This window comes from Amia ocellicauda, chromosome 16 (assembly GCF_036373705.1).
Source record: "Amia ocellicauda isolate fAmiCal2 chromosome 16, fAmiCal2.hap1, whole genome shotgun sequence".
NCBI lineage: Eukaryota > Metazoa > Chordata > Actinopteri > Amiiformes > Amiidae > Amia > Amia ocellicauda.
In genome coordinates this window covers 16,543,103-16,570,453 of record NC_089865.1, presented here as the reverse complement: position 1 = coordinate 16,570,453, position 27,351 = coordinate 16,543,103, and the positions used below count along the sequence as shown (strand labels likewise).

Here is a 27,351-nt window from a genome sequence, read left to right as displayed (position 1 = left end):
GGGAGACCTCCCATCAAGATGACCATTTCAGACTGAGCTAAGTGGAGATGTGCAAAATGTTAGGCAATCTGCTGCAGTGTTGGGAAGAAAAAAAGAGACACTTTATCCCCTGGGAAACGGGAAGGGTTGGTGTGGTGTGCCACTGGGAGATAACCGTTAAGAACAAAATGTCAGTAATAATTATGTTTTCAACACAGTGTGGTAAGAGATGCAGGACAAAAAAAAAAAAAAAAAAAAAATACATACTCATTGTGTACACTCTATTTACTGTTCCACATGTAAATGCAAATAAACATTTCAATTATATTGAGTTGATTTAGACCAAAGCCTTCTGTGCATCTTATCAAGTAGCTATTCAAAGAGTTTGCATCTATGTCTTTGTATGATTAAGACTGACCTTAAACTATTTATTTTAGAAGACATTTCCTGTGTTTAAACATGTAGGAGGTCATATTCTCCCTTTTGAGTTTCGGTTCTTAACTTAACTCTATAAAGAACTACTCTCCAGAATACTAATACAGATTTTTAATAAACCAAAACATCTTTCAGTTGCAGATGGCTTGTGACCTTGGAAGTACTGTACACTGCCGGCACACAATTGAAGTGAAACAGCCGTCCTTTTCCATACCAGGTTTCTGTTATGCCCTACACCCTTTATGATTAGCCTAATCTTGTTAGAGTAAAACCATTAATTGAACTTTACAAGCCTCTTTGTTGGTAAACTGACCTCCATAATCTTCGCTGGTCTTAGAAGGAGAACCTGGCCATAGTCTAGGTCTATTACAACAGATTATTTCAGCTTTCATATTTCTTTAGAGTACATCACCGGCTGGGCCCACTGTTGTGTGTGTGTGTGTGTGTGTGTTGCCATTGAAGTAGCACATCACTGTCAGGAGCCTTGTGTGCAATGAATAGCAAATCCAATTGCTTTCCATTAGGTGCTATTGCTGCAGCACTTCACAATGAAGCTGCTTGGACTAATGGCTTTTAAGGGCATAGAGCAGAATCTTCATTTTGCCAGATGATTACTGTGCGACTCGACTTGCTAGAAGTTCAAGTTCCAAGATCGTTTGGAGTCTATAGCAAATAATGTTTCCCAAACTTTAAATTACATGGCTTCTTTTTAACATGTTAATCTACTTCAATATGCAATGTATTACAAATTAAGCCTGCTCACTATTTGTGTAGCCCAATTCTATAAAATAGTTGACTTGTTATTACAGTGCTGTTTCCAAAAACAGACAATCCCCTCTCCTAAACAAGACTGCTATAACTATGCGTGTGTTTTTACAGTGATTATTGTCTTCCCACTGCGGTAGCATAAAAACCACAGGGACTGTAAATCCATTGTGTTTTAAGTAAAGCACTGCCAGAGGGCTTTACTGTCTATAAATGAGACTTATTTTCCCTTTGCTTAAACCCAAGAAAACAACACAACACAACAAAAGCTCCAAACCAATGTCATAGAGTAAATGTACATTTTCTTCCCAGTTTTGTCAGAGCATTAACAGACTTACTGGCCCATTCTCTATCAATCAAATCTGTACTGGGTGGATCCATCTGAGTGTGCATTATCAGAACTGAACTACATTTGATCTCAACCAAGCTGCCCGTAAGCGACCAGTTGTACGCTGGCTCCTCCTGTTACAATCTGGCATGCTGTTTAATACTGACTCCAATCTACAGACCTGGTCTTTGAAGCCGCTGCTAAATCAGTAACACATTGGCAGTAATAAGGAGTGAGGAAGATGGATATCATTGCTTAAATGTCACAACAGATTAACTGCCCATGATTAGTTTAGTTCTCTAAAAGGTTCCTTACTGCTATCCTTTCTAATGAAATAAACTCCTTTAATGTAGACATAATGAATCTCATCAGTTAGTAATTCTGTTTATACTTTACTTGCTAATGGGGGTACACACCATATAAAAAAAACTGAAAAATCAAAAACAACAATCATGCATGTTTTCAAACAAAGGGGTCATTTTCATGAAGGCATTTATTGTTGTTGCATAGTTATCTAAAGCTTAGACAGTTAATCAATTAAATGTCACATTATCATTAACCATTTTTTAACACATTAGTGGCAGCTTCAAACTCCAGATCTGTTCCATATGGCAACCCCAATTAAACATTTAGAGATCTGTGGAACTGCACTTTCAGATAGCTTTAAAAATGTTGATAACTCTCATTTAATTCTATTTACGGAAATCGGCTAATTAATTTTGAGATATCTCAAATTCCTGAAGACATCTGAAATACATTGAGATATCTTGTCAGAATGATCACTTCCTGTTACACAGATATCAACGAATGAGTGGACAGGAAGTGATAATGTCAGACAGGAAGTTATTGCGAGATTGTTTTTCATATATCTTAAAATAGGAAGTTATTTTGAGATCTCAAAATGTATTTCAGATATTTAAAAAAGAATTGCAGATATCCTATTTTAAAGTAAATTTGAATATATCTTGAAAACGTTCAAAGATATCTGACATTCATTTAGAGATTTCTCAAAATATTTGATGATAATCTTTAAATAATTTCAAGATCTCTCTAAATATTAATTTCGCTTGGCATAGTTCCAGGCCGGAGCTGGGTTGAAACAGAGTACAGTGTTGCAGTAGGAGTGAAGTGCAACCCTCAGATGGTCCTTCGTCTGTCTTTGCCATGAAGCGGAGCATTGTTGCTATAGCTGCCCGTGCCCTGGGCCACCTAGCATGTCAGTTTACAGCGTTGTCATGAGGATGTCCAATCTTTGGGCCTCTAAAGGTTGAAATTCGCTCCATAGTTAAGATTTATTCTCAATAAACTTAAAGAGATGATTTGAGTTGTAATCTCCTCTGTCACTGGGCCAATGAGTTACTCAAGCTTTGACTAAACCACAGTTAATGTGTTCCCTCTTTCTGGAAACGAGAAGTGCAGATGTTCCATATCACTTCCCTTGAAGGCCAGTTAAAGCACTCAGAGAGACACACACACACCAATACACAGACTCGCAATGACAGGGAAGCACGTCCCGAGACACATGACCACATTCACGTTTGTTTTTCTAGCCTTCCCATAGACTGAACCGGATTCTAAACAGAAGACCAGACAGGGAAATGTGTACATCTCATTAAAGGCATTGGAAGGAGACTTGTCTGCAATACAGAAGAAGTCATATAGCATTCGAAATACAGGAAACCAGCTCTTTCAGTATTTAAACCATCTTGGCTTTGGTTGTAGAGACATTTTAATAACAAAAACAATGAGATGAAACTGAAACAAAACTATAACGGTAAACAGAATAAATACTCGATTATCCCAGTTTTCGGAATCTTGCACAAGGTCGAATATTTCAGACGTGTTTAGTCCTTCGGAGAAGAGCAATGTTATGCCTTTATTCAAATGTATCTCAATGTTGTCAGCTGCTGCTTATCTAAAATATATTTTATTCATGTATTCACCTCTTTTGGGAAAAAAAACAAATGCTTTGTCTTAGAGCTTGACATTTGAATCAAAAGGATCAAGCCTTGCTCCCATCTCCTGCTCCTATAATGAGAAGAGGATGCTTTACTCTTTAATTGTGTTCAGTTCATTTCACCAATGTGACCATTGTAACTATTTTCCTTCGTTTTTTGATAAGACAGATTAAGGCAGGCTAGGTGTGAGTGTGGGTGGGAGTGAGTGTGTGGGTGGGAGAGTATGGGTGGGGGGACAGCAATGAAAGCCTCAGTCTTTGTAATCATCCGGGGTAAATGCACCATGTCTCTTTTTTCAGGAGTGCTGCCAACTATGCAAATAGTCCATCCACACAAAATGGTGCAAAAGCAGCAGCACCAAAACAGAGATCTCCCAGCCTGCAGTCTCTACTCAGTGGGTACTTGGTCACAGAGACACTAAGCCCTTGGGAACAGGAATCCCCCTAGTCAGACTGTCAAATGCACACAGACAGTACTCCTTAAGGCCCAGGGATGATATGAACTCAGTCCTGTTGATTACATCCATGATGATGCAAGACTCCGTTCAGCCTCTAACTGATAGGTAAAGCTCCACCACTACTATTTTGGCTACCACAAAGGTAAACCTCAGCCTGTGATTGATGAGCACACATATTCCACTTCACTAAATTAACAAAGCCATGGCTTGCTGCCACAGGATGTCTGGGGAATGTCTATCTTCCAGCGATGGCGCAGTTTGAAAAGCAACCACAATCCACCCATACTGGAAATAAAATGCCAGTACCTCAGATTATTTTGTTTATTGTGTATCGTAAACTTCTAGTGCCCCTGAGAGCTGCTGTAGGCATAACAAACACTGAATTTCTGTCTATCCACAAAGTGCGTTCAACTCAAGTAGCCTCATTTTTCCCTCCCTCAAGCACACAAAAGTTCCAGACCTTCTCTGTAGAACGGCAAAACAAACAAAACTAAACAGAAAAAGCTGGCGCAACTTCACGCGCTCTCAGACGAGCTTGCAGCAGAGGAAACATGATTTGTGAAAAAAAGAGTTCAGCAACACACGGGCGCTGATCCAAACCAGAAAGCCTTCATTTTATGGCAGTATCAATGTGTTTCGGCCATTGCGTTAATCAAGGTAATAAAAGCAGTTCTAATACCCCAATTAAGGTAATGGCTTGGGTATTGCCATTAAATAAAGGCTTTTAATCAATCTTGAGTGTTCCTATTTTTTTTTCATTTGAAAAGCTAGACTTTTTACATTAAAACTGTACAGCAGCTAATTTACAGAATATGAAAACTTAAAACTTGCAAGTATTTTCAAAGACTGACTTTTAGTACTTTTTCTTATCTACAGAATAATTGTTTTATTATTTATTTGGGGGGTGAGGTTGAAGAAACCTATAGACAAAACAAATTACAGAATATCCTCAAGTCACAGAGCTTTGAGTGGCAGGTAGGATAATGACAACTGTCTAATAACAATAACAGTCAGGGAAACAGTCCATCTTCAGGCTAAGCAATCCCGTGAGTAAAACGGATTAGAGAAAGTGCAGGTTAAAAACCAGGCCCACTAAATCAAGCCCTTCTGCTCCTCTGCCTTTTTTAATTTCGCTAATGAAAAGCCCCACACAGCACGAGGTTGAGATCCCTCTTAAAGGAGTAGTGAAGGGGGTTTCTTGAGTAGGGTTTTTGTGTCCTTCGTTGCTGTATGAAAGCCAAGTCCTCCCCCCCCACCCCTGGAGTAAAAGAAACTGGGCATTCAGCCAAGCGGTTTTTGGGGTGAGAAGGACCCTCTGTCTATGGTGTGTGTCTGTAATGGGGCAAGTGGTAGGGGTGCTCTTGGGGTAACAGGAGGGCATTTCATTTTTATTTTTTACAATAGAATAACTCGTGGGCAAAAGAGGAAAAAGAGGGTTTTCTTGCTTGCAGTGAAAGGGGCATGATCTGGCCAAGCAGCCAACTGCCAGCGTGCCGCTTACACAGAGCTATGCCAAGCAGGATGCAATCTATTTCCTTGTCAAAAGCACTCTTCAACAGGCAGGTCAACAAAATGGTAAAAGCTTGCTTCACAAGTGGCACATGGAGTTCAGTCTTTAGATGGGGCAATGTGGACCATGAATAACCAAAGACAGCTTTCACCAGCAGCAGCGGCAATGCAGCTGCCAGTTCAGCCTCCAATTGTTTGCTGATCTAAGTCACAAAAGTAAGTGGCAATCTGTGTTTATTGTTCACACATGATGTATGTTGCTGATCGGGATGGGATCGAGGAAACCATTGTTGGTTTTTTCCTACCACAGTGCAGAAGATTAGTTTTTGTTTTGTTTTGCATTGATAAAGAAAATAATGTAACTGAGACTTAAAGACATTAATTACATTTATTGCAATTGCTTTTCCGTTGAACATCCATACATTCAATCAATCGATACTTTCCTAGGGTGCAAATTGTGAGAATCCCATCATTTTTGTGTGATGTTTATACCTTCCATATTACTGAAGGTCTGAGCTACGTCTGTTTGGATTACAATAACTATATGTCATATTATCCTGTAAATTAATGTCTTAAAACAAAATGCCAACATTACCTGTTGTTCTCTGACAGTCATCAGGCTTATTATTCTCCAATATATTTATACTGCTGTATGCAGTCTAAGACCTTGATGAACAAAATGGATATTGATGTCACCTTATTGAATATTCATTTCCTCCTCCTATAATCTGAAACCTCAGAGTATTGTTTTGGACCTGAACAGCTGACATGTGTGTATTGTTTTATTGAAAATACTAAACCAAGGACTTTTTTTAATAACCTTCAGAATAACCTCCAGTACGTCAAGGAATACAGCATTAGAACAAATTCTGTTATACTGCTGTGAGCTGCCCAGTCAATTGTGAAGAAACAAAAGCAAATGTCAGTTCCGGACAGTCTATCTATAGTCGGGTTTAAGTTAAATTACACATTTTTGTCCATATCATTTCAAAACCACTGAAGTACAGCTTCTTTTAGGGCAACCCACGATCTACAATTTTAGCTGAAGGAGCAGTCACACACAAGACTGAGCAGAATTTGTTTTCCATCTCTGAAACATTTTTGTTCAGTAAGATCACAAGGAACTGGTTTTTTTTTTAATCTTTACTGTAAGAGAGCTCCCCTGAATTGTTCCCCAGGACAAACACTCTCAGCCAGGAAGTCTGCTCTGTCTGTCTTATATCAGAATTCCCACAAGAAGTTATTCATTCCTCCATTCATTCATTTTTCAGGGACACTCTCTTAACATTCAACAGTAAGAACTAGTTTAACTGTGTTTTTCAGCAGTTATTGTGAATATATCTGTGCACACTACCATTTCCATGATTCTAATTTATGCACACATAACATACAATATTAATTTGTAGGTTGATCATTTGGGTGGCCTGTTTTTTTTTTTAAATACTTAACCTAAGGCATGATTGGAGGACATATGCTAGTGACAGAAAGATGTCACTGGTTTTGAGAGATTGCCATCGAAAAGGAATCTGATATGATGGAGAAGAGACACATTTCCCTCTGTTACCTGCCGGCTGATACGGTGCCTGCATAGACATCGGAAGGACAGGCCGATCCCAGACACTAACCTTCATCGCACGTGTTTTCTCTCACAAGGCAGCTTTTCTACCGGCTTACAAAACATGGCACAGCAGGAGCAGTAACCTCTGACATGCTCCCCTCCCTTTCCCTCCCAGCTGCCCCACCCCCACACAACTCGGGCCGCTTCCATTTACTAGATCATGTGAGGCTCAGTGTTGTATGATCGGGCCCCCACATGGAGCCCCTGAAATCAGATCTGTGTCTCCTGGGTGAATGACACACTGAGGGAATCCTAGTGGGAGACTGGTCACAAACTGTTCAGGACAGGAAGACGACTGGGGAGCTTTGAGAACCACCTACTGACAGATTTGTAAGAAAGCCAAATGAATTAATTGTATGCTATCATAAGCAAAAAAAAAAAAAAAAAAAAAAACTGAATTAATTTTTGCTTAGCAATGATCTTAGGCTGGTATCCTAGAAACACCTCCCACTCAGACGTGGAATTCTCTTGAATGCAGTTGGCGAGTTCTGAAAAGCCGTTCAATCCATTCAATGCTTTTTCAGAGTCAATAGGCATGAGGTAACTGCAGCACAAAATGCTCAGGCTTTGTTTTTTTTAAACATGTTTGGGGAATTAGGAAAACTAAGCGTCTAAAATAAATAAATCAAAAACTTTGGATGGAGAAGACTAGTGAAGCGTGTCAGAGAAAATTGAGCCAAAATAAATAAGAGTCCAGCAAAATCTGTTGGACACAATGAAGGCTAAACTTTCACAAACTGTAAAATAATGAAAAAGGGATTACATAAATTATGTTGACCATTGTCATGTGATGGGTCATTTGAAATATTTTATTTAACTCATAAGAAAGCTGGTTGTTACTCAGATAAACTAAATAGTAAAGCTGTTGCTTCCACCAATTGTGGAATTAGTGCAACTGGTTAAGCACTGGTGTGCAATAATAGGGAGACCCAGAGCCCAGTGAGAGAGAATATGAGACACAGAGCAACGTGGAGAATGTTTATAGACCCCATCTGTAACTGAACAAATATAGGCATCTCAGCCAGTCCTTTTCCACATAAATCCTATAGCTGTCCCTTCCTAGCAAGGAAAGAATTGCCCAACGAAACATCCTGACCACAGAACTTTCCCTCACACTCACACAGCTATGTTGTTTCAAAGATAGAAACCACACTGCATTAATGGTACTTTATAGCAGAAAGTGAACTAATATGATTTAAAATAATGGAACAGTTGAACGGTTCATTTTTGGAATTATTTTTGCATTTTAATATTCCCCCTAAAGTAAATCAAGCCACTTCCCTTCCTCTTAAGGTATTCCAAAGAAGTGAAAGAGTGAGTGTTTTGCAAAAATACTAAGAAAAAATATTAACCAAAAAGAAAGCATGGATTTTAAGATGGGCTCATTGGCCTTGACTCGACAGCTAGCGTAGTGGGTGAGATCAGGAGGCTGCCAGAATGCAGAGAATGTCATTAAAATTCACGATCCAGAAGCATCCGCAACGCAAGGCTAGAATGTGCGGAGTTGTGACAGAACAAGGCAAGTCTGTCTGATCAAGTACCGCAGAATGAAACTGAAATTAAACAGATGAAATCTTCATATGCTTAAAATTAGAAACATTTAAAAAGTAGATTATGATGCATTAAAGTCTTTAAATCATGCTTATGTATCAATGTATAGTATTCCTCCATCTCTAATAAAAAACACAGCAATTCAGCATTCACAACAGCATACACAGGCCTACATTAGGCATCAGACTTTTTACAAGCAATAAGTAAAGTGTATCAGAGTTACACTGCAGGGAATAGATATAAACCTGTCTAGCTTTTATAAAAAGTGATTGAATTGTGTTAAGAAGCTTGGCCTTCAGAGAGCAAAGAAAGAAAACAGTGTGCTTGGGTGGTTTTGTCTGACAAAATATTATGGCAGCCTTGTTCGATAAAATAAATATCCCCATAAATATGTAAGTACGTTCTCTTTTATCTTTAAAGCCTAGGGCTCTTTAGAGGAGGTATAGATCCCCAAACCATCCATAATAGCTGAAGGCAAACATTCCCACCCGTCCTAAAGAGACCCACCCCTCCCACTTGCTTTCTATATTTTCTTAATTGTCTTTGTTTAACTGTAAGTACAGCAGCATTAAAACCTAAGCTATTAATGTGTGCGGTAAGGCTTGAACGTCGCTGCTTTTTAATGCTCACAGACACAGACACTACAGCAGAATGCAATAAGGTTATTGTGGCACAGTCAAGACCAAAGAAGGAACATATATCGCCATAAGCAAAAAAGTTATAACTCTAGGGAACATTGATCAAAACAGACACAAAAGTAAAAACCATACCAAGAACACTCAGTATAATGTTATACACAAGGCTCAAGCACATGCCTATACAATATAACATATATGCAGTAATACCTGGCAAGATTTGGTAAAATTATCAACATGTGGCATCCATCTGCGTTAAAGGTTTTCTTTAAAACTAACAAACACATTGTCCAAAGACTGGAGGAGCAGTCTCTGTAATTATTCATATTAGTGGTTATCTACACAGGCCAAACAATATGACAATCAGGACTGCCCACAGAACTCCAAACATCTCTATTATCACAAGCCTAGCGCACGACAGCCAGTTTATGAGATTTATTGCTGTTGTGTTTACGTAGTAATAGGCCCCACGATTAACACTGCTAGGATCTCAGATTGCATTACTTAAACAACACACCTCAATTCACAGTTTAAACAGGTCCTTCGGTTTTACAGCTGACATTGTAAAGTTACTTTCCTTCACTGAAAGCTGACCATAACGCTGCTTTAAAAATTGTGTGTGTGTGTGTGTGTGTGTGTGTGTGTGTGTGTGCGTCTCAGGAGTGGTTAAAGAAACTCCTGTTGGGTAAGAAGCTGTGGATTTCCGTTTCATCCCCAACAGGTCAGCCTGGCACGGGCTTGGGGGCTCCTGGGATCCCTTCACGCCACGAAACCCTTAGCAACAACAGGGATTTCCTGGTTACGGGATTAAGGGCTTGGGCACAGTATGGAAATCCCTCACATTGCAGGAGAGTCCCAATCTCCTCTGCCATTCCCAGGCAACAGCGCTCGTCTATGGTCGATCAGGACTCGTTAATTCATCCTCACTTCAGCCCTGTGTCCCGCCATCTGAGGATCTTCAATCCACTAACTTCCACAATGCAGTCCCACACCTTTTACAAACTGCAATCTTCAATTCTGCTTCTTTCTCCTACAGTCCAGTAAAGTCCTCTATTCAACCAGCTACTTACCCTATCATTCACATTACACCACTAACCACTGAGAAGGATAAATCCCTTCTTTATCACAGCGTAGCAAAAGATGGAGGTCCCCCGAATCCACTGTCTACCACAATGTAACTCAATTCTGAGTCTTACAAACAGAACACGCCCCAATCAGTTACACAATTTAACACAATGACGCAGTAAGTAGAAGAGTCTTAACAAATTCACATGGTTTCTGTTCCGTTACAATATTTCCAATCCTATTCTTCTGGCTAACTTTGTATGGATTCTACTTTAAGTATACATTTCCAGGACAAACAACATTTTTCATTCAGTGCAACCTATTAGTGGTCAAAAAGAGTAAAAAGAACAAAATTGTCAGCTCTAAGACTGTTCAGAAAGGCCTCTGTATCACAAACAGAAGCAAGGCCTCTCCAAATCACACCTGCAGGCACCCCCCTTCCCTCAGAGGATGCATTTGTGTTTAACAAGGAATTCAAACTCCCTCTGGGGCAGCTTTGGGAGGAGACGGCAACCAAAGCTTGGTGGGGAAGCTGGGATTAAATACATGGGATGTGTAATGAGCAGTCAGAAAAGTGAACACCCCTGCAAGCACAAGCATGCATGTCGATCTGTTCAGGCATCTGGAGATCTACCGTACAATGACATCACGAAATAAAAGCTGTCGAAGAACGCTGACCTATCTCTCGGTTCGTTTCTCCAGAAAGGGCAAGGATGGGAACTTGATGTGCAGACGATAAGAGGACTCTTCTGGTCTTTCAGTGGTTAGCAGAGAGGATGAAACCCATTTTCTGGGGTTAGCGGCCTTGTGTGGGAAGGGTCAGAACAAAGCTGGGGCAGCGTGCGTTGTACTGTCATAACGGGAACAATGAGAGGGCACCAGTTTGGGAACTAATTAAGGTTTAAAGAAGTAGAAAAGGGGGCCTGCACTCCATTTCCTCTCTCCCAGGGGGAAGGAATGTGACCCCTCCATCCACTTAGTTTTTCACTCTCTTCACACAGGGCAGTCACCTGCTTTTCATTGAATAGAAATGCACCTAAGGCATTCCAGTCTTTCGTAAAGGTCCTATCCCCTAATATGAGCTCCATTTAAGAGGGAGGTTGGAGGAAATGAACCCTTTTTCCAAAGGGAATGGGAATGGGAGAAACTGGAGGGAAAATCTTTTTTGTTTGGTGCTCACAAGACTTCTTGCTACAAAAAGCAGCTGTTTAAAATGTACTTAAAAGTAGGACAATTTTTTTGTTTTTAAATACTTAAATATTCAATTTAACTTTAATTAATAACAGTTCCTATCCAAACATATTTCTGTGTCCTTTCTTATCTTTATTATCACTCACTTATAATAATGAAAGTCTAAACTGGTCTCCTTTGGAGGTGATGCTTAAAATTCAAAGGTGTTGGAAACGCTCTACGCTTTGTTATCTTTCAGGCCCATTTATTCATAAATTATTATTTTTAGAACTAGTTCTTTAATATAAGAGGGAAAGCACACATGCTTAGTGACTCTGCCACGCACACTACAAAGGCTAACTTCCAGACCTCAATATTGACCACCAGGCAGCCAATTATAAAGCCTTTGTTCATAAAAAAGGGATATAAAAGTGCTTAGGCCTATCTAATAGTGTAACATATTTTCTCCATCTGAAAATGTGTGTAAAATTGGCTCTCTCACACAGCAGCACATGTGAAACGTTGCAGGAGGTATTCAAGCTGGAAGAAATTAAGCACTCCGTTCAGACAAAGGTTCCTTTTCATTTCACTGCTGCACTCCTCTTCTCCTTGGACTCAACTGAATTCATACTTCTGCTCCATCAATGAACTTTAAGTCCTGTTTGTATAACAGAATAGTCCACATGACCTGAGGCCAAACTCTTTGATCCTTGGACATGGCTTTATACACAGAGAGTGGTCTCCTACCTGAAGTAATCACCCGCGTTCTCTTGTTTTACTGAACAGCTGGCAATGGAGCGAGTACAAGCAGCAAGCACTTAACATTAGTTTCCCAATGGCATAGAGATTCAAGTAATTACTTGTAATGAAAATAAATGGATTCTATTTTATTTTTCTGACTGGAAATATATAATGGAGAAAGCAAAAAAGCTGGGGTCTTAGGCTAAATCTGTCAACAGCAGCACATCTATTATACATATTCATAATGTTTCTGTTGTTTTAGAAGTGACCCCACATCTCTTGGATCAGAATCAGATTTTGCACTTCATGTTTTTTAAGTAACCTGGGAATACAGGCTTCAGCAAATGAAATTATGTCATACATTGCATAATAGTTCTTGGATGTTCTTAGTTCTAAGTGCAGACATTGTTATCTGGGGCTTAAACCAAAAAAAGTTATATCAATTTCAATCAAGTCCAGAACACAACATTGTTTTATTGCCAGATTTTGGTTTTTGTAAAAGTTTGTGGAAAAATTGTCTTTACTTTAATTGGCAGTATTATTGAGTAACTAATGAAGTCTGGAACAACATTAAAGCAGCACTAAACCAAAATCTGCATTTACTAGTAGAATTGTTATCAAAGAGTTATAAATCATGTTTTTTTGTTCAGCGCTCTGCTATGTTCTCCACATTAAGGTATCTCTGCTAAAGCCCTGGGGAACTGGCCTCAAGTCTAGTACAGACTCCAAAAAAGAAAATGAGTACCGAAAATGGAGTCTACTGCATATCTTAAGAAAATAAATACACATGATTTGTCATTAATGTTTTAAGCCCAGACATTTTTATTTATTTAGGAAATTCAAAAAAGTGTATTATTGAGAGGCAAGGCAACAAACTTTAAAGTGACTTCTTCAAGGAATACAACCTTTGTTACAATGTCTGCTTTTCCACCAGGGCCTTTTGTAGTCCATGAAAATCAATTAAACATCTTCTTGAGGGTTGCCAGGCAAAAAGATAAACAAATAAACAACAACAACAGAAACAGGCAAACTGCCTGGCGATCCCCTTATCACGGTGCAAAATCACCAGCTGTCAACAGACACTAGAGACTAATTAAAGATGTCAGTGAAAAGAAAAGGTAATCAATAAAGGAGCAGAAGAGAATCTTGGAGCACTGTATTAAAATCTGTCTTGGCCTACATCTCCTAATGAGGCCTGCAGTCTTTGAAATAAGGGTTCCATGAGACTAGTGTTATGCTAATTTCGTCTGCTTTGCAAATATGCCCAAATACCACATTAAGCAGCATTGTTTGGAAAGTAACCAACAGGGTAATCAGAGTGCAGTAGACCAAACTGAAATCAATCTGTACTGCCGAAAAGCCCAGCAAATGTCACAGAAATAGAGTAAACAATGGTAGACTAAGGAAGGCCAAGTAGAGGTAGTGTGTACACAAGAGAAGTATGATATAAATGAGATGCTCCACCGCAAACTCAAAATGGCCAAGGGCGGTTCTCATGACACAGCCTTCTTTAAGAAGTCAGGGTCCCTTCCGCCTGGCTTTAAAATCCTAATTAGTCCCAGGTTTGCCTTTTGAATTCGACCAAGCTGTTTCTGATGCACACCTCTCTCCCTTTCCAGCTCACAGCAGCCATTAATAGTCTTCCCATTTGCTAATAAACCACACTTGTGGTCGCTCGATGCAAAAGCGCCTACTGCTTTTACGAGCTTTGCACTCCAAGTGAAACCGGCTTTCAGACCATTGTGGCAAACCACAGCTCCGAGAGGATACCTGCTACACGTCTGGCTCAGATTTACAAACACTCTGCAGCCAAGAGAGCTGGGGCAGAAGCAATTTGTTGTGTTAGTCAGCTTGGCTCATATCACACTAAAATAGATTGATGATTTGTTTATCACAGGAACCAAGGATGGCACAAGTTGCCTTTTAACATCCCAAACAGCATGCGGAGATGACAGAAAATGATGGGAGACAAAATAAGAGAGAGAGTACTCTGACCTGACAGATTTCATTACCTAGCAAAAAAGGCTGAAAAGACATCTACCAAAAAGCATCTGCATAAGTAAAATATGATTATAAGGTATGCAATAAACAGAAAACCTTCTTAAAAGGGAAAGCGTGGAGAGGTTATCAAATACAGCTGTGATAAATGATAAGTAACTTATAAAGACATGGTTGGAAGGGCAGCATTGTATACATTTCTCTCAACAAGGTTCTTGAAATTGCATAAATATTCTGATAAGCACATCTTGTGTAGGGTTGTAGGGATCGCACACGACTTTCAAATGTGAAACAGTAGGTGGGTCAAATTTCTTACGAAAGTAGTACATTCGAAGAATCCAAATCCAAGAGACACAAAAGAATAACTAAATAATGTTTTAAAAAATCAGACACTTTAGCCAAACCAAAAACTTGTGCTGACTTAAAACAATAACTCCTGAGGAAAAGGGTGTTGCTCCTTCAGAGTGATCGGTTTTCTCAAGACAAACACAAGTGTCCCAGAGAGAGAGGAGCAGGCTACAACAAGAGGCATTCCTCACTGGAGTTTCACTGAGCGAAAAGACCCCGAATACCATTCAGACTAGTGAAGCGTTCAAGAGGATTGTAGTATCACAGCAACATAATTGAGTAAGAAGGTCTGCTGAAGCCATAAATCACCTGGGATGAGTTAAATGCCTTTTTTATTTACTTTAAAGACTGGCAGAGGCAGTTAGAAGGAACTCATCTTGAAGGTCTTTGTGTCCTAGGTCAGGAAGTATAGCCTGTCTCATTGTTTTCTTGTATCTGTCTCAATGTGAAGTCACAAATATCAGCATTCAGTCATAATTAAAATGATTATAATTGGTAACATTAGCCCATTATTAGATTCTCAGCTAAATTAAAGGAGTCTAACATTTTATAAAGTGTTAACTGCTGAAACACTCTCTTGTTTGTCTTTGTCTTTATCTATTGATCTGTCAGTCAAAAGCAGACCTTGGTAATTACCACAGTTAGCAAATAATGTGATCAACATAAGTTTAACAAGAGCAGTTACATACATAATATATATGTACAATTCAATACAATTACCATAAAATATAGAAAGCCTAAATATACTTAAATTGTGTGATTTTGTACATAACACATATTTTTGTTAAAAATAGCTACATATATTTTTCAGTTCATTCTCAGTTCCCAGTTATCATCACTGTCACCTTAAGAATCTCTCCGAGCTCTCCTGATATTGCAGAGCCATGTGCACAATTATGTATTATACCCTGATGATGCCAGACATAACTCATTCAGTAATCAATCCTGTATGCCAGACTCGGCTGCTCCTCAATTCTAGCAGGGGAACTGCCCATAATCTCAGTGTGTGCTGAAATTCTCTCGATAAAGCAGACATCCTGAATACATTTGAATGTTTCCCCACAGTTTTTGTCTGTTATAAATCTGTAATAAAACAAATCCCTCAAATTCGGGGAGGACCCTTTGCAAGGGCAAAGATGCACACTTATCTCAACAAGATCCTAGTCCTCCACAGCACAAAACCACTTTTACTTTTCAATATTGTTCAACAGTAGCTCCAGGACTGAATGCTGTTAAGCACCTGCAAAACTCATACTATAGACACAAACCATACATCATCTTTTAACCCTGTAAAGACAGCTGCATACATGGAGAAGCTGTTCGGGGTGTACAGGGTGTGTTTGGGTAGACGGGGGTGGGGGAGTAGAAGAACACATCCAATTTAGTATATCCATCATAACTATGAAATGTCACAGGCATGCGCAAAGTCACCTCATGTTAAATCAATTATGACTGTGCATATTTTATGTGCATAAAAGCTGATCCAGATGTTATGATCATGTTGCCAGATTTCTAAGGGGCTCTGTATGATTACATTTTTTTCCTGTATCAAATGTAATCTGATATATTGTACATTTCATGAATTGGTTCATCCTTTGTAGTGAAACATGCCAATGGCAGGGATAGAATGGAAAGCTTGACATATCCGAGGTGGTGTAAGAGGTGGGCTTTTCTAAGGTCCAAAGAAGTTATCAACTTTCTCTGCTTTGGAAAGATGTAGAAATCATGACTTTGGCTAAGGCTCTTGCGGAAGCATTAAAACAGACTTCTGAAACAGCCCACTTAGCACCTACGTCCACAGTGCATTGCATATCAGCGGCTATTGTCTCCTAAACAGAGCAGATACTCATTTAGAATTAAGCGTTTGATGACAGCGGAGAAACTTTAATTTCCAGCAGATTCCATCCATCAACAAGTGCCAATAGGGGCTCTGAAACCCATCACTCTGGGCTCAGAGAAAAGGGAAAGTGACACGCAACTGATCTCACTGCTTGATTGACCGGTAAATACTAGAGGCCACTTGTTGCCAGCTAAACACCACATGGACCATGCATCTAGACACCCAAACAAATACACAGTCCAAGCCCAGCTGGTATTCCACAGGATTGGTTTAATTAATTAGTATTTTTCTTTATTGCTTATAGCTGTCGACCAACCAGAGGTTACCATCTGGTACAGACTGAACTTGCAGGTTAATGGATAGATCAATACTTGTTTTATCTTGCACATGTTGGTCTGTCATCAGTTATCACAGAGACAGATTCCTCTTTGAAGGACCCATTTCTGTAGGTTAAAACTCTTTCCAGTCTAATCATTATTACTACTACTACTACTAATATTGGATCTCTGAAAATCTAACTTGAATTAAACTGTAATTAATAACAAATCCTCATCCTTCCCTTATGACAGTAAACAAGTTAATTATTCTTGCTACAACAACAATAGAGACATGTTGATTCATCTGAAGCAGAATCTTGCCCTGTCTTGGAACCAAATTAATTTGTGCAGCTTAACTGTCAGGTGTAGCTGTACATCCTAAAGAGAAAATGCATATTCTTGTGAAAGGAACTTTTTTTATATAAAAAGTGGAAATGTATATTTGTGGAGCTTTTGCTTGTTTTATATATGATGTTTTTTTTTCTTTATACTTGTTGTAAAGAAACTAAATAAAAGAAAAAAGAAAAGAAAACTAGTTATTGCTTTGGTTTCAAACACCATATTCCATTTACTACTGTGAAGCAGTGCGTGGCACATAGATACCTTTGGTTCCATAAAAATGTCTATTATATTACGTTCAGCATATTGTATGTAAATAGATAAACTGAAAGTCCAATATATTCTTTCAAATCACTGAAGGGCACCATTAATAGGCTTAGCCCCTTTCCCTACATTTTCTAACAACTCAGATTAGTTGTACAGCTACACATACAGTACTCTCCTCACCTTTTCAAACACTGTCCCTCTGAATCTGACCAATTCAGTCGGCTAGAGGGCAGTCACCCCTTAACAAACTGAGACTGTTAGACTTTCCTTCTCAATTCAGTCAGTCAGTCAATCACTTGGCACTAAGCTGGGGCTTTGGGATCCTTTTACATCTGATCCCACCGAGCCCGGAATCAAGCTGAATGCTAATTAACTCAACAAGGGGTCAAAAAATAACTGTGTCCCGATAGTCTGGGATTATGCGAAACAAGCAGGACTGATGGATTGCATCGACCTGTGGGGACTGAAATAAATATGCATCTGGCAGACCAAGGCTACTTACAATTGAGCAAAACCAATAGATTAAATTAAACCAGAGAGAACAGAAATAGCTTTGTACAAGGCAGTCACAAGAAGAAAAGTCTGTCCTACGCATGTATTATGGCAATTAGCAAAAAGAAGGACAAAATAAAACAACTTTGGAAATGAGTCACAGTACTTTACGATATCTGCTTTCTGCTGCAAAATAAATAACCACCTCAGCAAAATATCATGATAGTAAATGTGTGAATAAGGACTTACAAAAACAAACCAACCAACAGCCGGACTGTTAGCGTCCCTCACTGCCCCTCCCGCCCCCTTTGGAAACAGAAATACAGTGAGGAGATGCACCCCACTTACCCACAACATGCAGGACAGACAGACCCAAGTCCTGGCCCGCCCCACAAGGCCAGCAGGCAAGCTGAGAGACACAGACGGCATCCTCAAATTAGTCACTTAAGTCCCCCTCTGAAACCAGCACTGGATTCCCACTAATTCCACAGAGGGCTCTCTCTGGCAGTGCCGCTCCATGACACGTTGTAAGGAGCTTAAGGAACCGCTGCTGCTATCCTCCCTCTCACTCACTCTCTCCCTCTCTCCCTCCTCCAAGAGACTCACAAATGCTTTTGGGGTCAGACTACTCAACTCCACAGAAGGGGGAGGTGTCTGGAAGGGGCTTTATTTATCCCAAAAAAAAAAAAAAATCCCCAACTCTCCCCCTTCTCTGAGCTAGCCCCTCCTCTCTCTCTCTCTCTCTCTCTCTCTCTCTCTCTCTCTCTCTCTCTCATTCTTCTTTTCATTCATCCCATGCATCCCTCTCTCTCCATCCCAGTTCACCAAGGCTATCACTCAATACCTTTAACTGTTCTTAGTCATTGTTTCTGCTGGTTGGATTAAATCGGTCTCTTTTGCAATTTGGCAAAAATGCATTGCTTTCTTTTCTTTTTTCACAAAATTCACAATATGCATTACCCAAAAGTATGTAAAAAACTGTACGTCTGTTTTGACAATCATTCCCTGCCGTGCCTTCTTCATAGATAACTCTCAACAGTTCAATATATTTTATGACCACTATAAAACACAATATCAACAGTCAAAGTTGCAAAGCAAGTGGAGATGGGGATTTCTTCATATATATATATATATATATATATATATATATATATATTGTATTATTGATCACAGCTAGTGATCTCAAATCACCTGTGTAGTAACTGTCTGCGCACCAAACAAGGGCACTACACAAACAGCCCAGGTGAAAGTTGTCCTATCTCCTTATCTCCATCTCTCCTCTCACACACTGGTTTATATCACTAATCCCCTGGTATTTCTTTCTGCACGAGAATCCTAGAGGTTTTCCTTCCGCTACAGGAATAAAAAGGATTTCGAAAAATGAAATGGTTCAACCGAGAGCAACCTCAATCTGTCAATGGTTCATTGCCAATACATGTCTTATTCCTCAATACACAGAGGACCTTATTAGTCCAGGTGAAGCACACTGATCTGCCGTTTTTTCATAGATTTTCGATTTTGACATTATATACTGTTAAGTGGTCTGCAAGATTGTTATTTTTTTATTTATTCGGCTTGTTAATTAACTTATAGAATAAAATGGCATCTGAAACACCATTTCACATCTAAATGGGAGGAGGGGGGCACAGAATGTCAGTTGCCATAGCAGGGATGTCTCAGGTCAAATGATGAAGAGTTATAGACTTTATCAAGCTAATTATTTATCAGTGCCACCAGCTTCCATGCAGTGACAAACAGTATAGGAGAAGAACTACATATACAAAGAAACACACTAAAAGCAAAAAAGCAAAAATGGAAAGCATGTTAAAAAGTAAGGAATGAAAATTTGATAGAGATAGTCCCACAGTATGGCCTTTTCATTTTGTTCTAGCAAATTAATCTCTCACTTTCTAACATGGATTTGGTTTCCTATGAAGAACGACTGCACTGGGTTTTTAGTGGATTGATTGACTTCAACTCTGATGTGACCATCATACTTCATTATAACTTCTGGAATTGAATGGCATGCGGCTACAACAGACATCCTTTAATCAATACTAAATACATGCAGCCTGCTTGGGAGGTAGCGTGAGTGAATAAATGTCTTCTGTTTCGGGAAAACAAATCAAGAGATGGAAGATTTGTTCTGGAGAGCAGTGCTGTTAGGAGAATCATGCCAGAACTGTAAAATCTGTGGCAGACTTGTGCTTTTGCATAAAAATGCAAAAAAAGAACACACACACACATATATATATTCTCTCACGTTATTACTTCATGTTGAAACAATCTGATTTGGCAAAAATAATATAAACAGAGCAGACAGATATGAGAACTTTTTACCCCCGGAGGTAAGACTAGCTTTAGAGAGTGCAAATATACAGGTTACAGCCACACATTTATTTCTAATCCCGAACAGCCAGACTAAAACTTTTGCACAACACCAATTAAAACTGTTCAGAACTGTTCTGGTCTAGTCAACTGTTTGTGTACTCATGCACACTGAAACCCTTCTGGGAATAAATGCAAACATTTCACAGGATATTATTATTGTGACCCTAAACTACTATCTACCTCATGTTAATGGCACACTGTATAGTCGCAATTATGAGGCTTCGTAATGGCAAGCTCTTCCTCATGATTGGCTGAGCGGTGATCATATAAACAGAGTGTAAATCCCATCCAAAGCAAAGCGAGAATTCTTCTACAAATAGTAGCAAGCGGCTGGGGCTTTAGGCTTCAGGCATAAATGAATCACCTTGTGCACTAAGACCCAGAGACAGATGCACAGTGGGAGCTAGGGATATAGCATCACTTTACATCTCATGGTAATTATTGACATATTTTATTACTGCACCATGGCTGAAAGCTCGAAGACTTTTTACTTTAGGAAGGTGAGAGGTGAGAATAATCATATATGACATAAATCTGTGTACACTGTCAACTTACCTATAATTGTAAATGTAAAATGCAATCAAATGTATAAATATTTTACACTGAATATATATATATTTCTCCAATAATGTTGAAACCCATACTGTGCACAATAGGAGTTGTCTGAAATATTCTCCCCAAATACATACGGAATATATATTTTGTGAAGGGACACAAAAGCAAAATCCCGACAGCAGCCCCTAGTGGAAGCTTTCGTACTGTCCTTCTGTAAAGATGTAATAACACATCGGCCAGTTATTAACGGCTTACTCTGAAATAAAGAAATGGAAAACGGGTACCTGCATCGGCAAACTGATTCTGATTACGTAAATCATTTCTATATTTAAAATCCATTCAACAGTGAAAATGCATTCACAATCCCCTGATTGTTATATAACAGCTAGACTATAATGAATACTATATTAAAGAAGCAATGTTACAGAATTACTACCAATAGAGATGTGCATGCAAAATGATTACTCTTTAATGGACACGGTTACGAATAAATATTCAGATGAAAACTTAAGACTTCAGTGAAAGCTGTCACATTCATATAGGATTTCATTATCAGTTTCTTCTTGGCCACAATAGCATATGAATATGTAGTTAGCAATGCTGTTGGTACTAACAAGCTGTGCCTATAAGACTTATAAAACCTCTTTAGTTGGTGTCACTAACAGACCACAAAGCTGAGAGGATACTAGAATCTGTAGAACTAATAATAGCTTAATATAAGGAATAAATATACTGTGGTAAGTATTTTAACAGTGAACAGTTACCTCAAGCTTCACTTCAGATCAACTGAAAAGCACTCATAAAATGCACTGCTTTTACCATTTCTAAATTAACACATACCATTTGCAAAAACACTCATGAGTCTGCTAAGCAGTTTTGAAAGCAAAGGCCAATGATGGTGATAAAGGTGAATGGAGGAGACAAAGGCTAGAAGGGAATGTGCAAGGCATTAAAGGCATCGAATCGGGCCAGAGAGCAGTTTAAAAGGTGTTGGGGAAAGAAAGCCCAAGGAGGGTAGGGCATGTAGCCTGCAGGAATCTGTGGAATTCGAGGCCACACAGCAGAGTTTGGGGGAGCATTCTTCTCTGTGGAATCAGCAGGCTGCCCATTTCTGGTCTGGAGTCCTGTTGGGAAGCCACTTCAGGTTGGCGTTAAACCATTGTTGCCTGGCAACCGACCCCAGAGGAGCCCCAAGCCCCCATTGCTCTTACTTGGGGATTGTGAATAGGATGCACTCCTCACCGCCCCTACGTGAGACATACAGACTTTCTCTTTTCCTTGCTCAGAGGTAACAAAGCGAGGACACGTGACACCCACAGGAGCTGATAATCTGTCTTGAGAAGGAGTACTTTCCTTCTTGCTCCTTTTCTTTAAGATGTATTCTGACAAAACAACTTGCAAGGATAACATTTTGGGAGTGTTATGCTCTACTTCAAATTTCAAAGTCATATGTTTTGAATAAAATGGAAGATGTCATCTACTGTCAAAAAAAAAAGGAGGGACAGCCTACAAACATTACAGTAAGAAATGAAAGGACACTTTATTGAATGCAAAAATATTTTTGAATTAAGTCAAACTATTGTCATATCTGTTCTCCCTCCAAAACCATGACCATTAGAACTGCCTGAAATCCAATATAAAAAATGATTATATCATAATGTCTACCTATGTGTTGAATAAATTCAGAGAAATCTGGTACACGACCATCAACTACAGATTTGTGGAGTTGTAGCTGCATGGGGAACATATGACTGTTGTACAACAACCCTGCACTTCACATTTCTAAGAGAGGGGATATATATGCCATTGGCACAAAGAGCAGTTTCATTAGCTCAATGGGCATTAAAAGTGTATACATGCAGATACTATTGACATTTTTACATCTGGTTAATAAAAACCTCTGTTGGTGGCTTGTCAGATAACTGCTCCAAGACAACCGAATATTCCCGCAGGCTTCTGTACATTGTCCAAATCTCTAGGGACAAGTTACCACACACCACTAAAACATCATAATGTGCGGTCTTTTAATCAACATTCCCCAATAGTGCATGAGCAATACCTCTCTATTGGTCAATTGTATAAGTCTTGGAATTTAATCTCCATGTCTTTTAACTCATCCTCATATACAAAACAATGGTACGTCTCCTTTGTGTCAGGTGGTTTCTAACACCGAGACTTCCTGACGACTGTATGCTTGGCAAAGTTTACAATATTAGCCATTTTCAAACAATTTTGCCAAACACATTTTAAATCATATAATTATCTAAAAATGCAGGTGCCAACATTATATGTGCATGGCTTATTGTTATGTGTTAACTTGGCATGTCCCTCTGATCTTTGAGCAAGTAGGAGATAAATGACCTCACTATTTGAACGGAGGAAGCTAAAGTCTATTACCCATAAACACACACCCACTCTAGTGAAACTCACATGTATATACACGTTTCCATTACACATTAAAAAAGCCCCTGACAGTGACAAACAGCCCCTTGGAAGAGAGAAGCTGTGAAAAATGGGTTACAACCCAAACCTCAACTTTCATGCAGAAAAGGCAACACATTTCTTCAAAAAGCTAAGTCAGATCACCATGTGCAAATCTTCTCCAGATAAATCTTTTCCCCTTTTCCCCACACATGAAAATCCAAGATGCCAATGCTTGGATGAATTGTGTCTTTCTTTTAATGCCTTTCTCCAACATCTCAAACTGATTTAAACTAATGTACCACAAGCCAAACTCAACTGTCAGAACTCATATTTCAGTAAACTAAACTTTTTTTAGTCTCTTTACTGTTGATGTTGTGAAAATCAGTTCCAAGCTCTATGAAGAATATGGTTTTGGCATACACTTGTAGTGTTGCCACACAGCTGAAACTCATAAGAAGGTTCAAACTTAAATCTTAGATGTTTGCACCTAGAATACTTCATCCAGTACAGGGTCACTGTGAGTTAGAGATGGCACACAAACACACACCACTCACACAACTGGACTGGACACATTGAAAGGTGAACAGAACAAACATGGGCTAAAGAAACTGTAGTATGGATCAAGAGAGATAGAAGATGAGAAGATGAAACCAAAAGCTTTACTGGCATGACCTAGAAAAGAGACACTGACAATAAGTGGAATATATATACATGTAGCTTAAGTAAAGCTATTGTAGTAAAAACTGAATAAACCTCTCAATGAAGAACAGAAGCTTTTATAATAATAATAATAATAATAATAATAATAATAATAATAACAACAACAATAATAATAATGTATTTCAAACCCATTTGGAGCATAAGGTTGGAGGCAAAACAAAAATGTATTAAACGGGTGGATCCTTTATCCTTAAGCCGTCTCCAAAGTTAACCTCCTAATTTATGAGCCATGAGGACATTAGTTAAATGAGAAGAAAAGTGCTTAGTCTTTTTCAATAATAAAAACAGAGGGGACCAGTGTGCCTCGCTATTAAAGTGCCAATAGAGGGAGATTAATTCCACGGGAAAAAAAGTGCTCACTAAGATCTCACTTAGCCTGCAATCCCTCTCTGTGTAAAACAGCCAGCCCCTGCAAAGAGAGCTTTCTTCCTTAATTAAGAATATCGCGGGGGGCTGACTGGACACTTTCAGGGAGTCAGCACAGCAGCTAATGACTCTGTTCAATAGACGCTGCCGCTTGGCAAGAGCCACTGCCCTGTCCTTGATTTAGGGGGATTGCCAGTGGTTGTAATTGGGAGGGGAGGGACGGCGGGATCCAAAGGTAGACAAAAGCAAAGTAATATGAAAGCCTTTTACTTATAAATCATTCTGTCTGGATGTCGTATCCCCACAGTCATTTCCAGAGGCATCTGTACGCAAAAGTAACCATCACGCGCTGCTCTTTGAAAGCAGTTCTGTATGCGTCCCTTCAATTTTCTTTACTCCTCTCTTTCCCTGTGCATGAAATACCTTCCCACTCTTGCTTGCGTTTTATCATTGTTCCTCACCTGGACCTTTCACGGAGATTAGGGCTGATCATTAGCACTTTAAATAATAGTTCACATGCTATTTTCTAGTATATCTGCAATCATGGACACTGGGATAAATGTCTCATGATGGAGCACACTCTGAACAACTTAATTAGATTAGTATGACATAATCCAGGACATTGTTTAAGTAGTGTCAGGTGCAGCTGTATACTGAAAAAGACAATTTAGGAGAAGGCCTTTCTGTATGAACATTCAATTCTAGTTTCACACATGGTGCTGAGTTCATCAAATGCCATCTTTGCAAAAAACTGTAGTGAAAGGCCCACTGGAGAGTGCTGTAGCAATGAATGAAAAATCAAACCAAAAACATTTTGAATGAAAAATCAAAGTGCATCCCAATGTTTACAAAACTGCCCAGTTAACAATCACAATGTGGGGTGGTCGTAACAATTTTAAAGCAACACAAACAGTGTAAAGCGCATGGTTTCCTTTAAAGCAGTACAGATAGACATTTCCCTAAGCAGGATAACCAGAGGGCGTTAATCTGAAGGCAACGTCTTGAATCTCGAGGGTACGTTCTCTGGCACAATCCGTTTCACCTTTGATTCCAAACGTGGATGAGGCCCCCGGTATGCAGGCATGAGTTCTTGCCCCCTCTCCTGGGTTTTGATCTTAAGTCTTTCCTCCACTTTCTAATGCAGGCCGTCTCCTGTAATAAAGCCCAGCTGTGGGAACGGAAAAGCCCCTTTGCGTGTGAGCCCTTTTACAGCACAGCACACTGCTTTGTTAACTAACATGTGATTCATATTCTGGCATTGTTCGGCAAGGGCCATCCCACCTGCACCCTCTCAGGCTACAAATTAATTCAGTGTGTGGGCACAGAGAGACGGAGTGAGAGGAGGGGAAGGACACAGGAAGTTTACAGTGTCAATGTGAAAAAAACAAAAACAAAATACAGATAAGGTGAGGGAAAACCTGCAGTACCGCTTGCTGCTGTGAAATCACATCAAACTAACTTTACGAGTTAAGAAACAAGTCTAAACACTGCTTTAAACCAAAACAAAATCTCCATTATACCACCATAAAAATAAGGAATCTTACATTATAGTTTAAAGTACTGTGTTATTCTATCTGATGGTTTCACAGACCTGGATTTGCTTTAGTCCTGGATTACTTTTCCTTGACTAACACTGGGTCTCTGAAAACTGATTTAGATGTTTTAATAGAGTTCTCAAGTGTTAAGTAATATAGGACTAGTATAAGTAGTAGTGATATAGTAAGTAATAATATATAGACAGAGACAGAAAGAGAGAGGGGGAGGGAGAGAGAGGGAGAATACAAGGATATACACACATCCCTGTATAAATCCAGAGAGCTCTGTGAAAGATGCTACTGAGTGGTACCTAATATCTTGGAAGTTTAATAGACAGATCTTTTTAGACCAGCTTAATATTTTGATGTGTAGCCTACAAATACAGAAAATCTGAAAAATGTTCAAGCAAACCCAGCGTTGCAGGATGGAAGAGAAATGGAAAAACACAAAGAAAAAAACAAATGATCAATGTGTATGATAACAGCTTTAGATACTAAGAAAACACACTACAAAGTACAATCAATCACACTATGTTTGTTTTCGTAAGAGCTATCCACTGTGTTACTTCTTACAAAGACATTTAATTTGCCACAGCACTGGCCATAAAATAAGAACTTTGAGGGCTTTTCATTAAATCGTTCATCAAATTTAATTTTAAATCATCTTAAGTGACTAAAGCCCTGAATGACACACAAATCCTACCATTTGCAAAAGCATGCTATCTTGTGCAATACTCTAATTTGAACTGTGTTTTAGAAAGCAAATATGTAGTGATGAATTGTGATTGTTATAATCCACTATTTCTTTTACAGCCTATTATTTATTTTATACCCTATTAAATAGCATTTGTAAAACAATCAGTACTACAAATGTAAATAGGGATTGCAATCTTAAGTAGATGTACAAAAAAGTGATAAGTATTTTTAGGCTGTCCAAAAAGCTGTTGAAAGAAAGAAAAAGAAAGAAAGAAAGAAAGAAAAAGCTCAAACACTCTGTTCTGTGCCACTGCACCACTGTACTTCCGTCATGTAGTCCAAAATGCTGCAAATGCACAAGGTGACCTCTTGTTGTGGAAGCCCCCCGTAAAGACTCTGTGGGCCAGCCTTGAGGGGATGCCACTGTCCCCTTTCCTGGCAGCACCACAGGTACAGAAGCAGCCTTACCTTGTCCCTCCTGGGCACCCTGAGGGGAAAGAAGCACGAGAAGAGGAACTTCCCCCAGCTGATCACTGTGGCCAGGCACCAATTCACACGGGCCATCCTTGCCTGCTTAATTCCCAGATATCCAGTCAGACGGTGGTGCGAGTGTCCTTAGGAGCCCCCTTAAACCCTCACGCTGTACACTGTCCCCAGGAGCCGCATCTGAACCTAAAGCCTGTCCTCAGCCAGCACCCTTTCCCGCTCCACACTGGGAACGTCCTCTCTCACAGAGCCAGAGCACAGACTCACGTTGCCAGAGATGAGCACATGCTTACACTAGCCGAACTGCGACCATTCCCCGCCATACATCATCTCCACTCAGGATCCGTACATCTCTCTGGATGCTGC

At 39.4% G+C, this 27,351-nt stretch overlaps 1 protein-coding gene across 9 annotated transcripts in view; it reads right to left on the bottom strand.

Moving 5' to 3' along the window:
* tns1b (tensin 1b) overlaps positions 1-27,351 on the bottom strand; it is a 195,946-nt gene that overhangs the window by 129,283 nt on the left and 39,312 nt on the right. Inside the window, exon 1 of one of the 9 annotated variants that reach the window (XM_066688452.1) lies at positions 18,161-18,396. The exons of the other annotated variants lie outside the window; for them this stretch is intronic. Within the exon in view, the coding sequence (XP_066544549.1) occupies positions 18,161-18,241 (81 nt within the window). The 5' untranslated portion in view covers positions 18,242-18,396. Of the gene's footprint in view, positions 1-18,160; positions 18,397-27,351 lie in introns of those variants that run through there. 9 annotated transcript variants of the gene reach the window in all.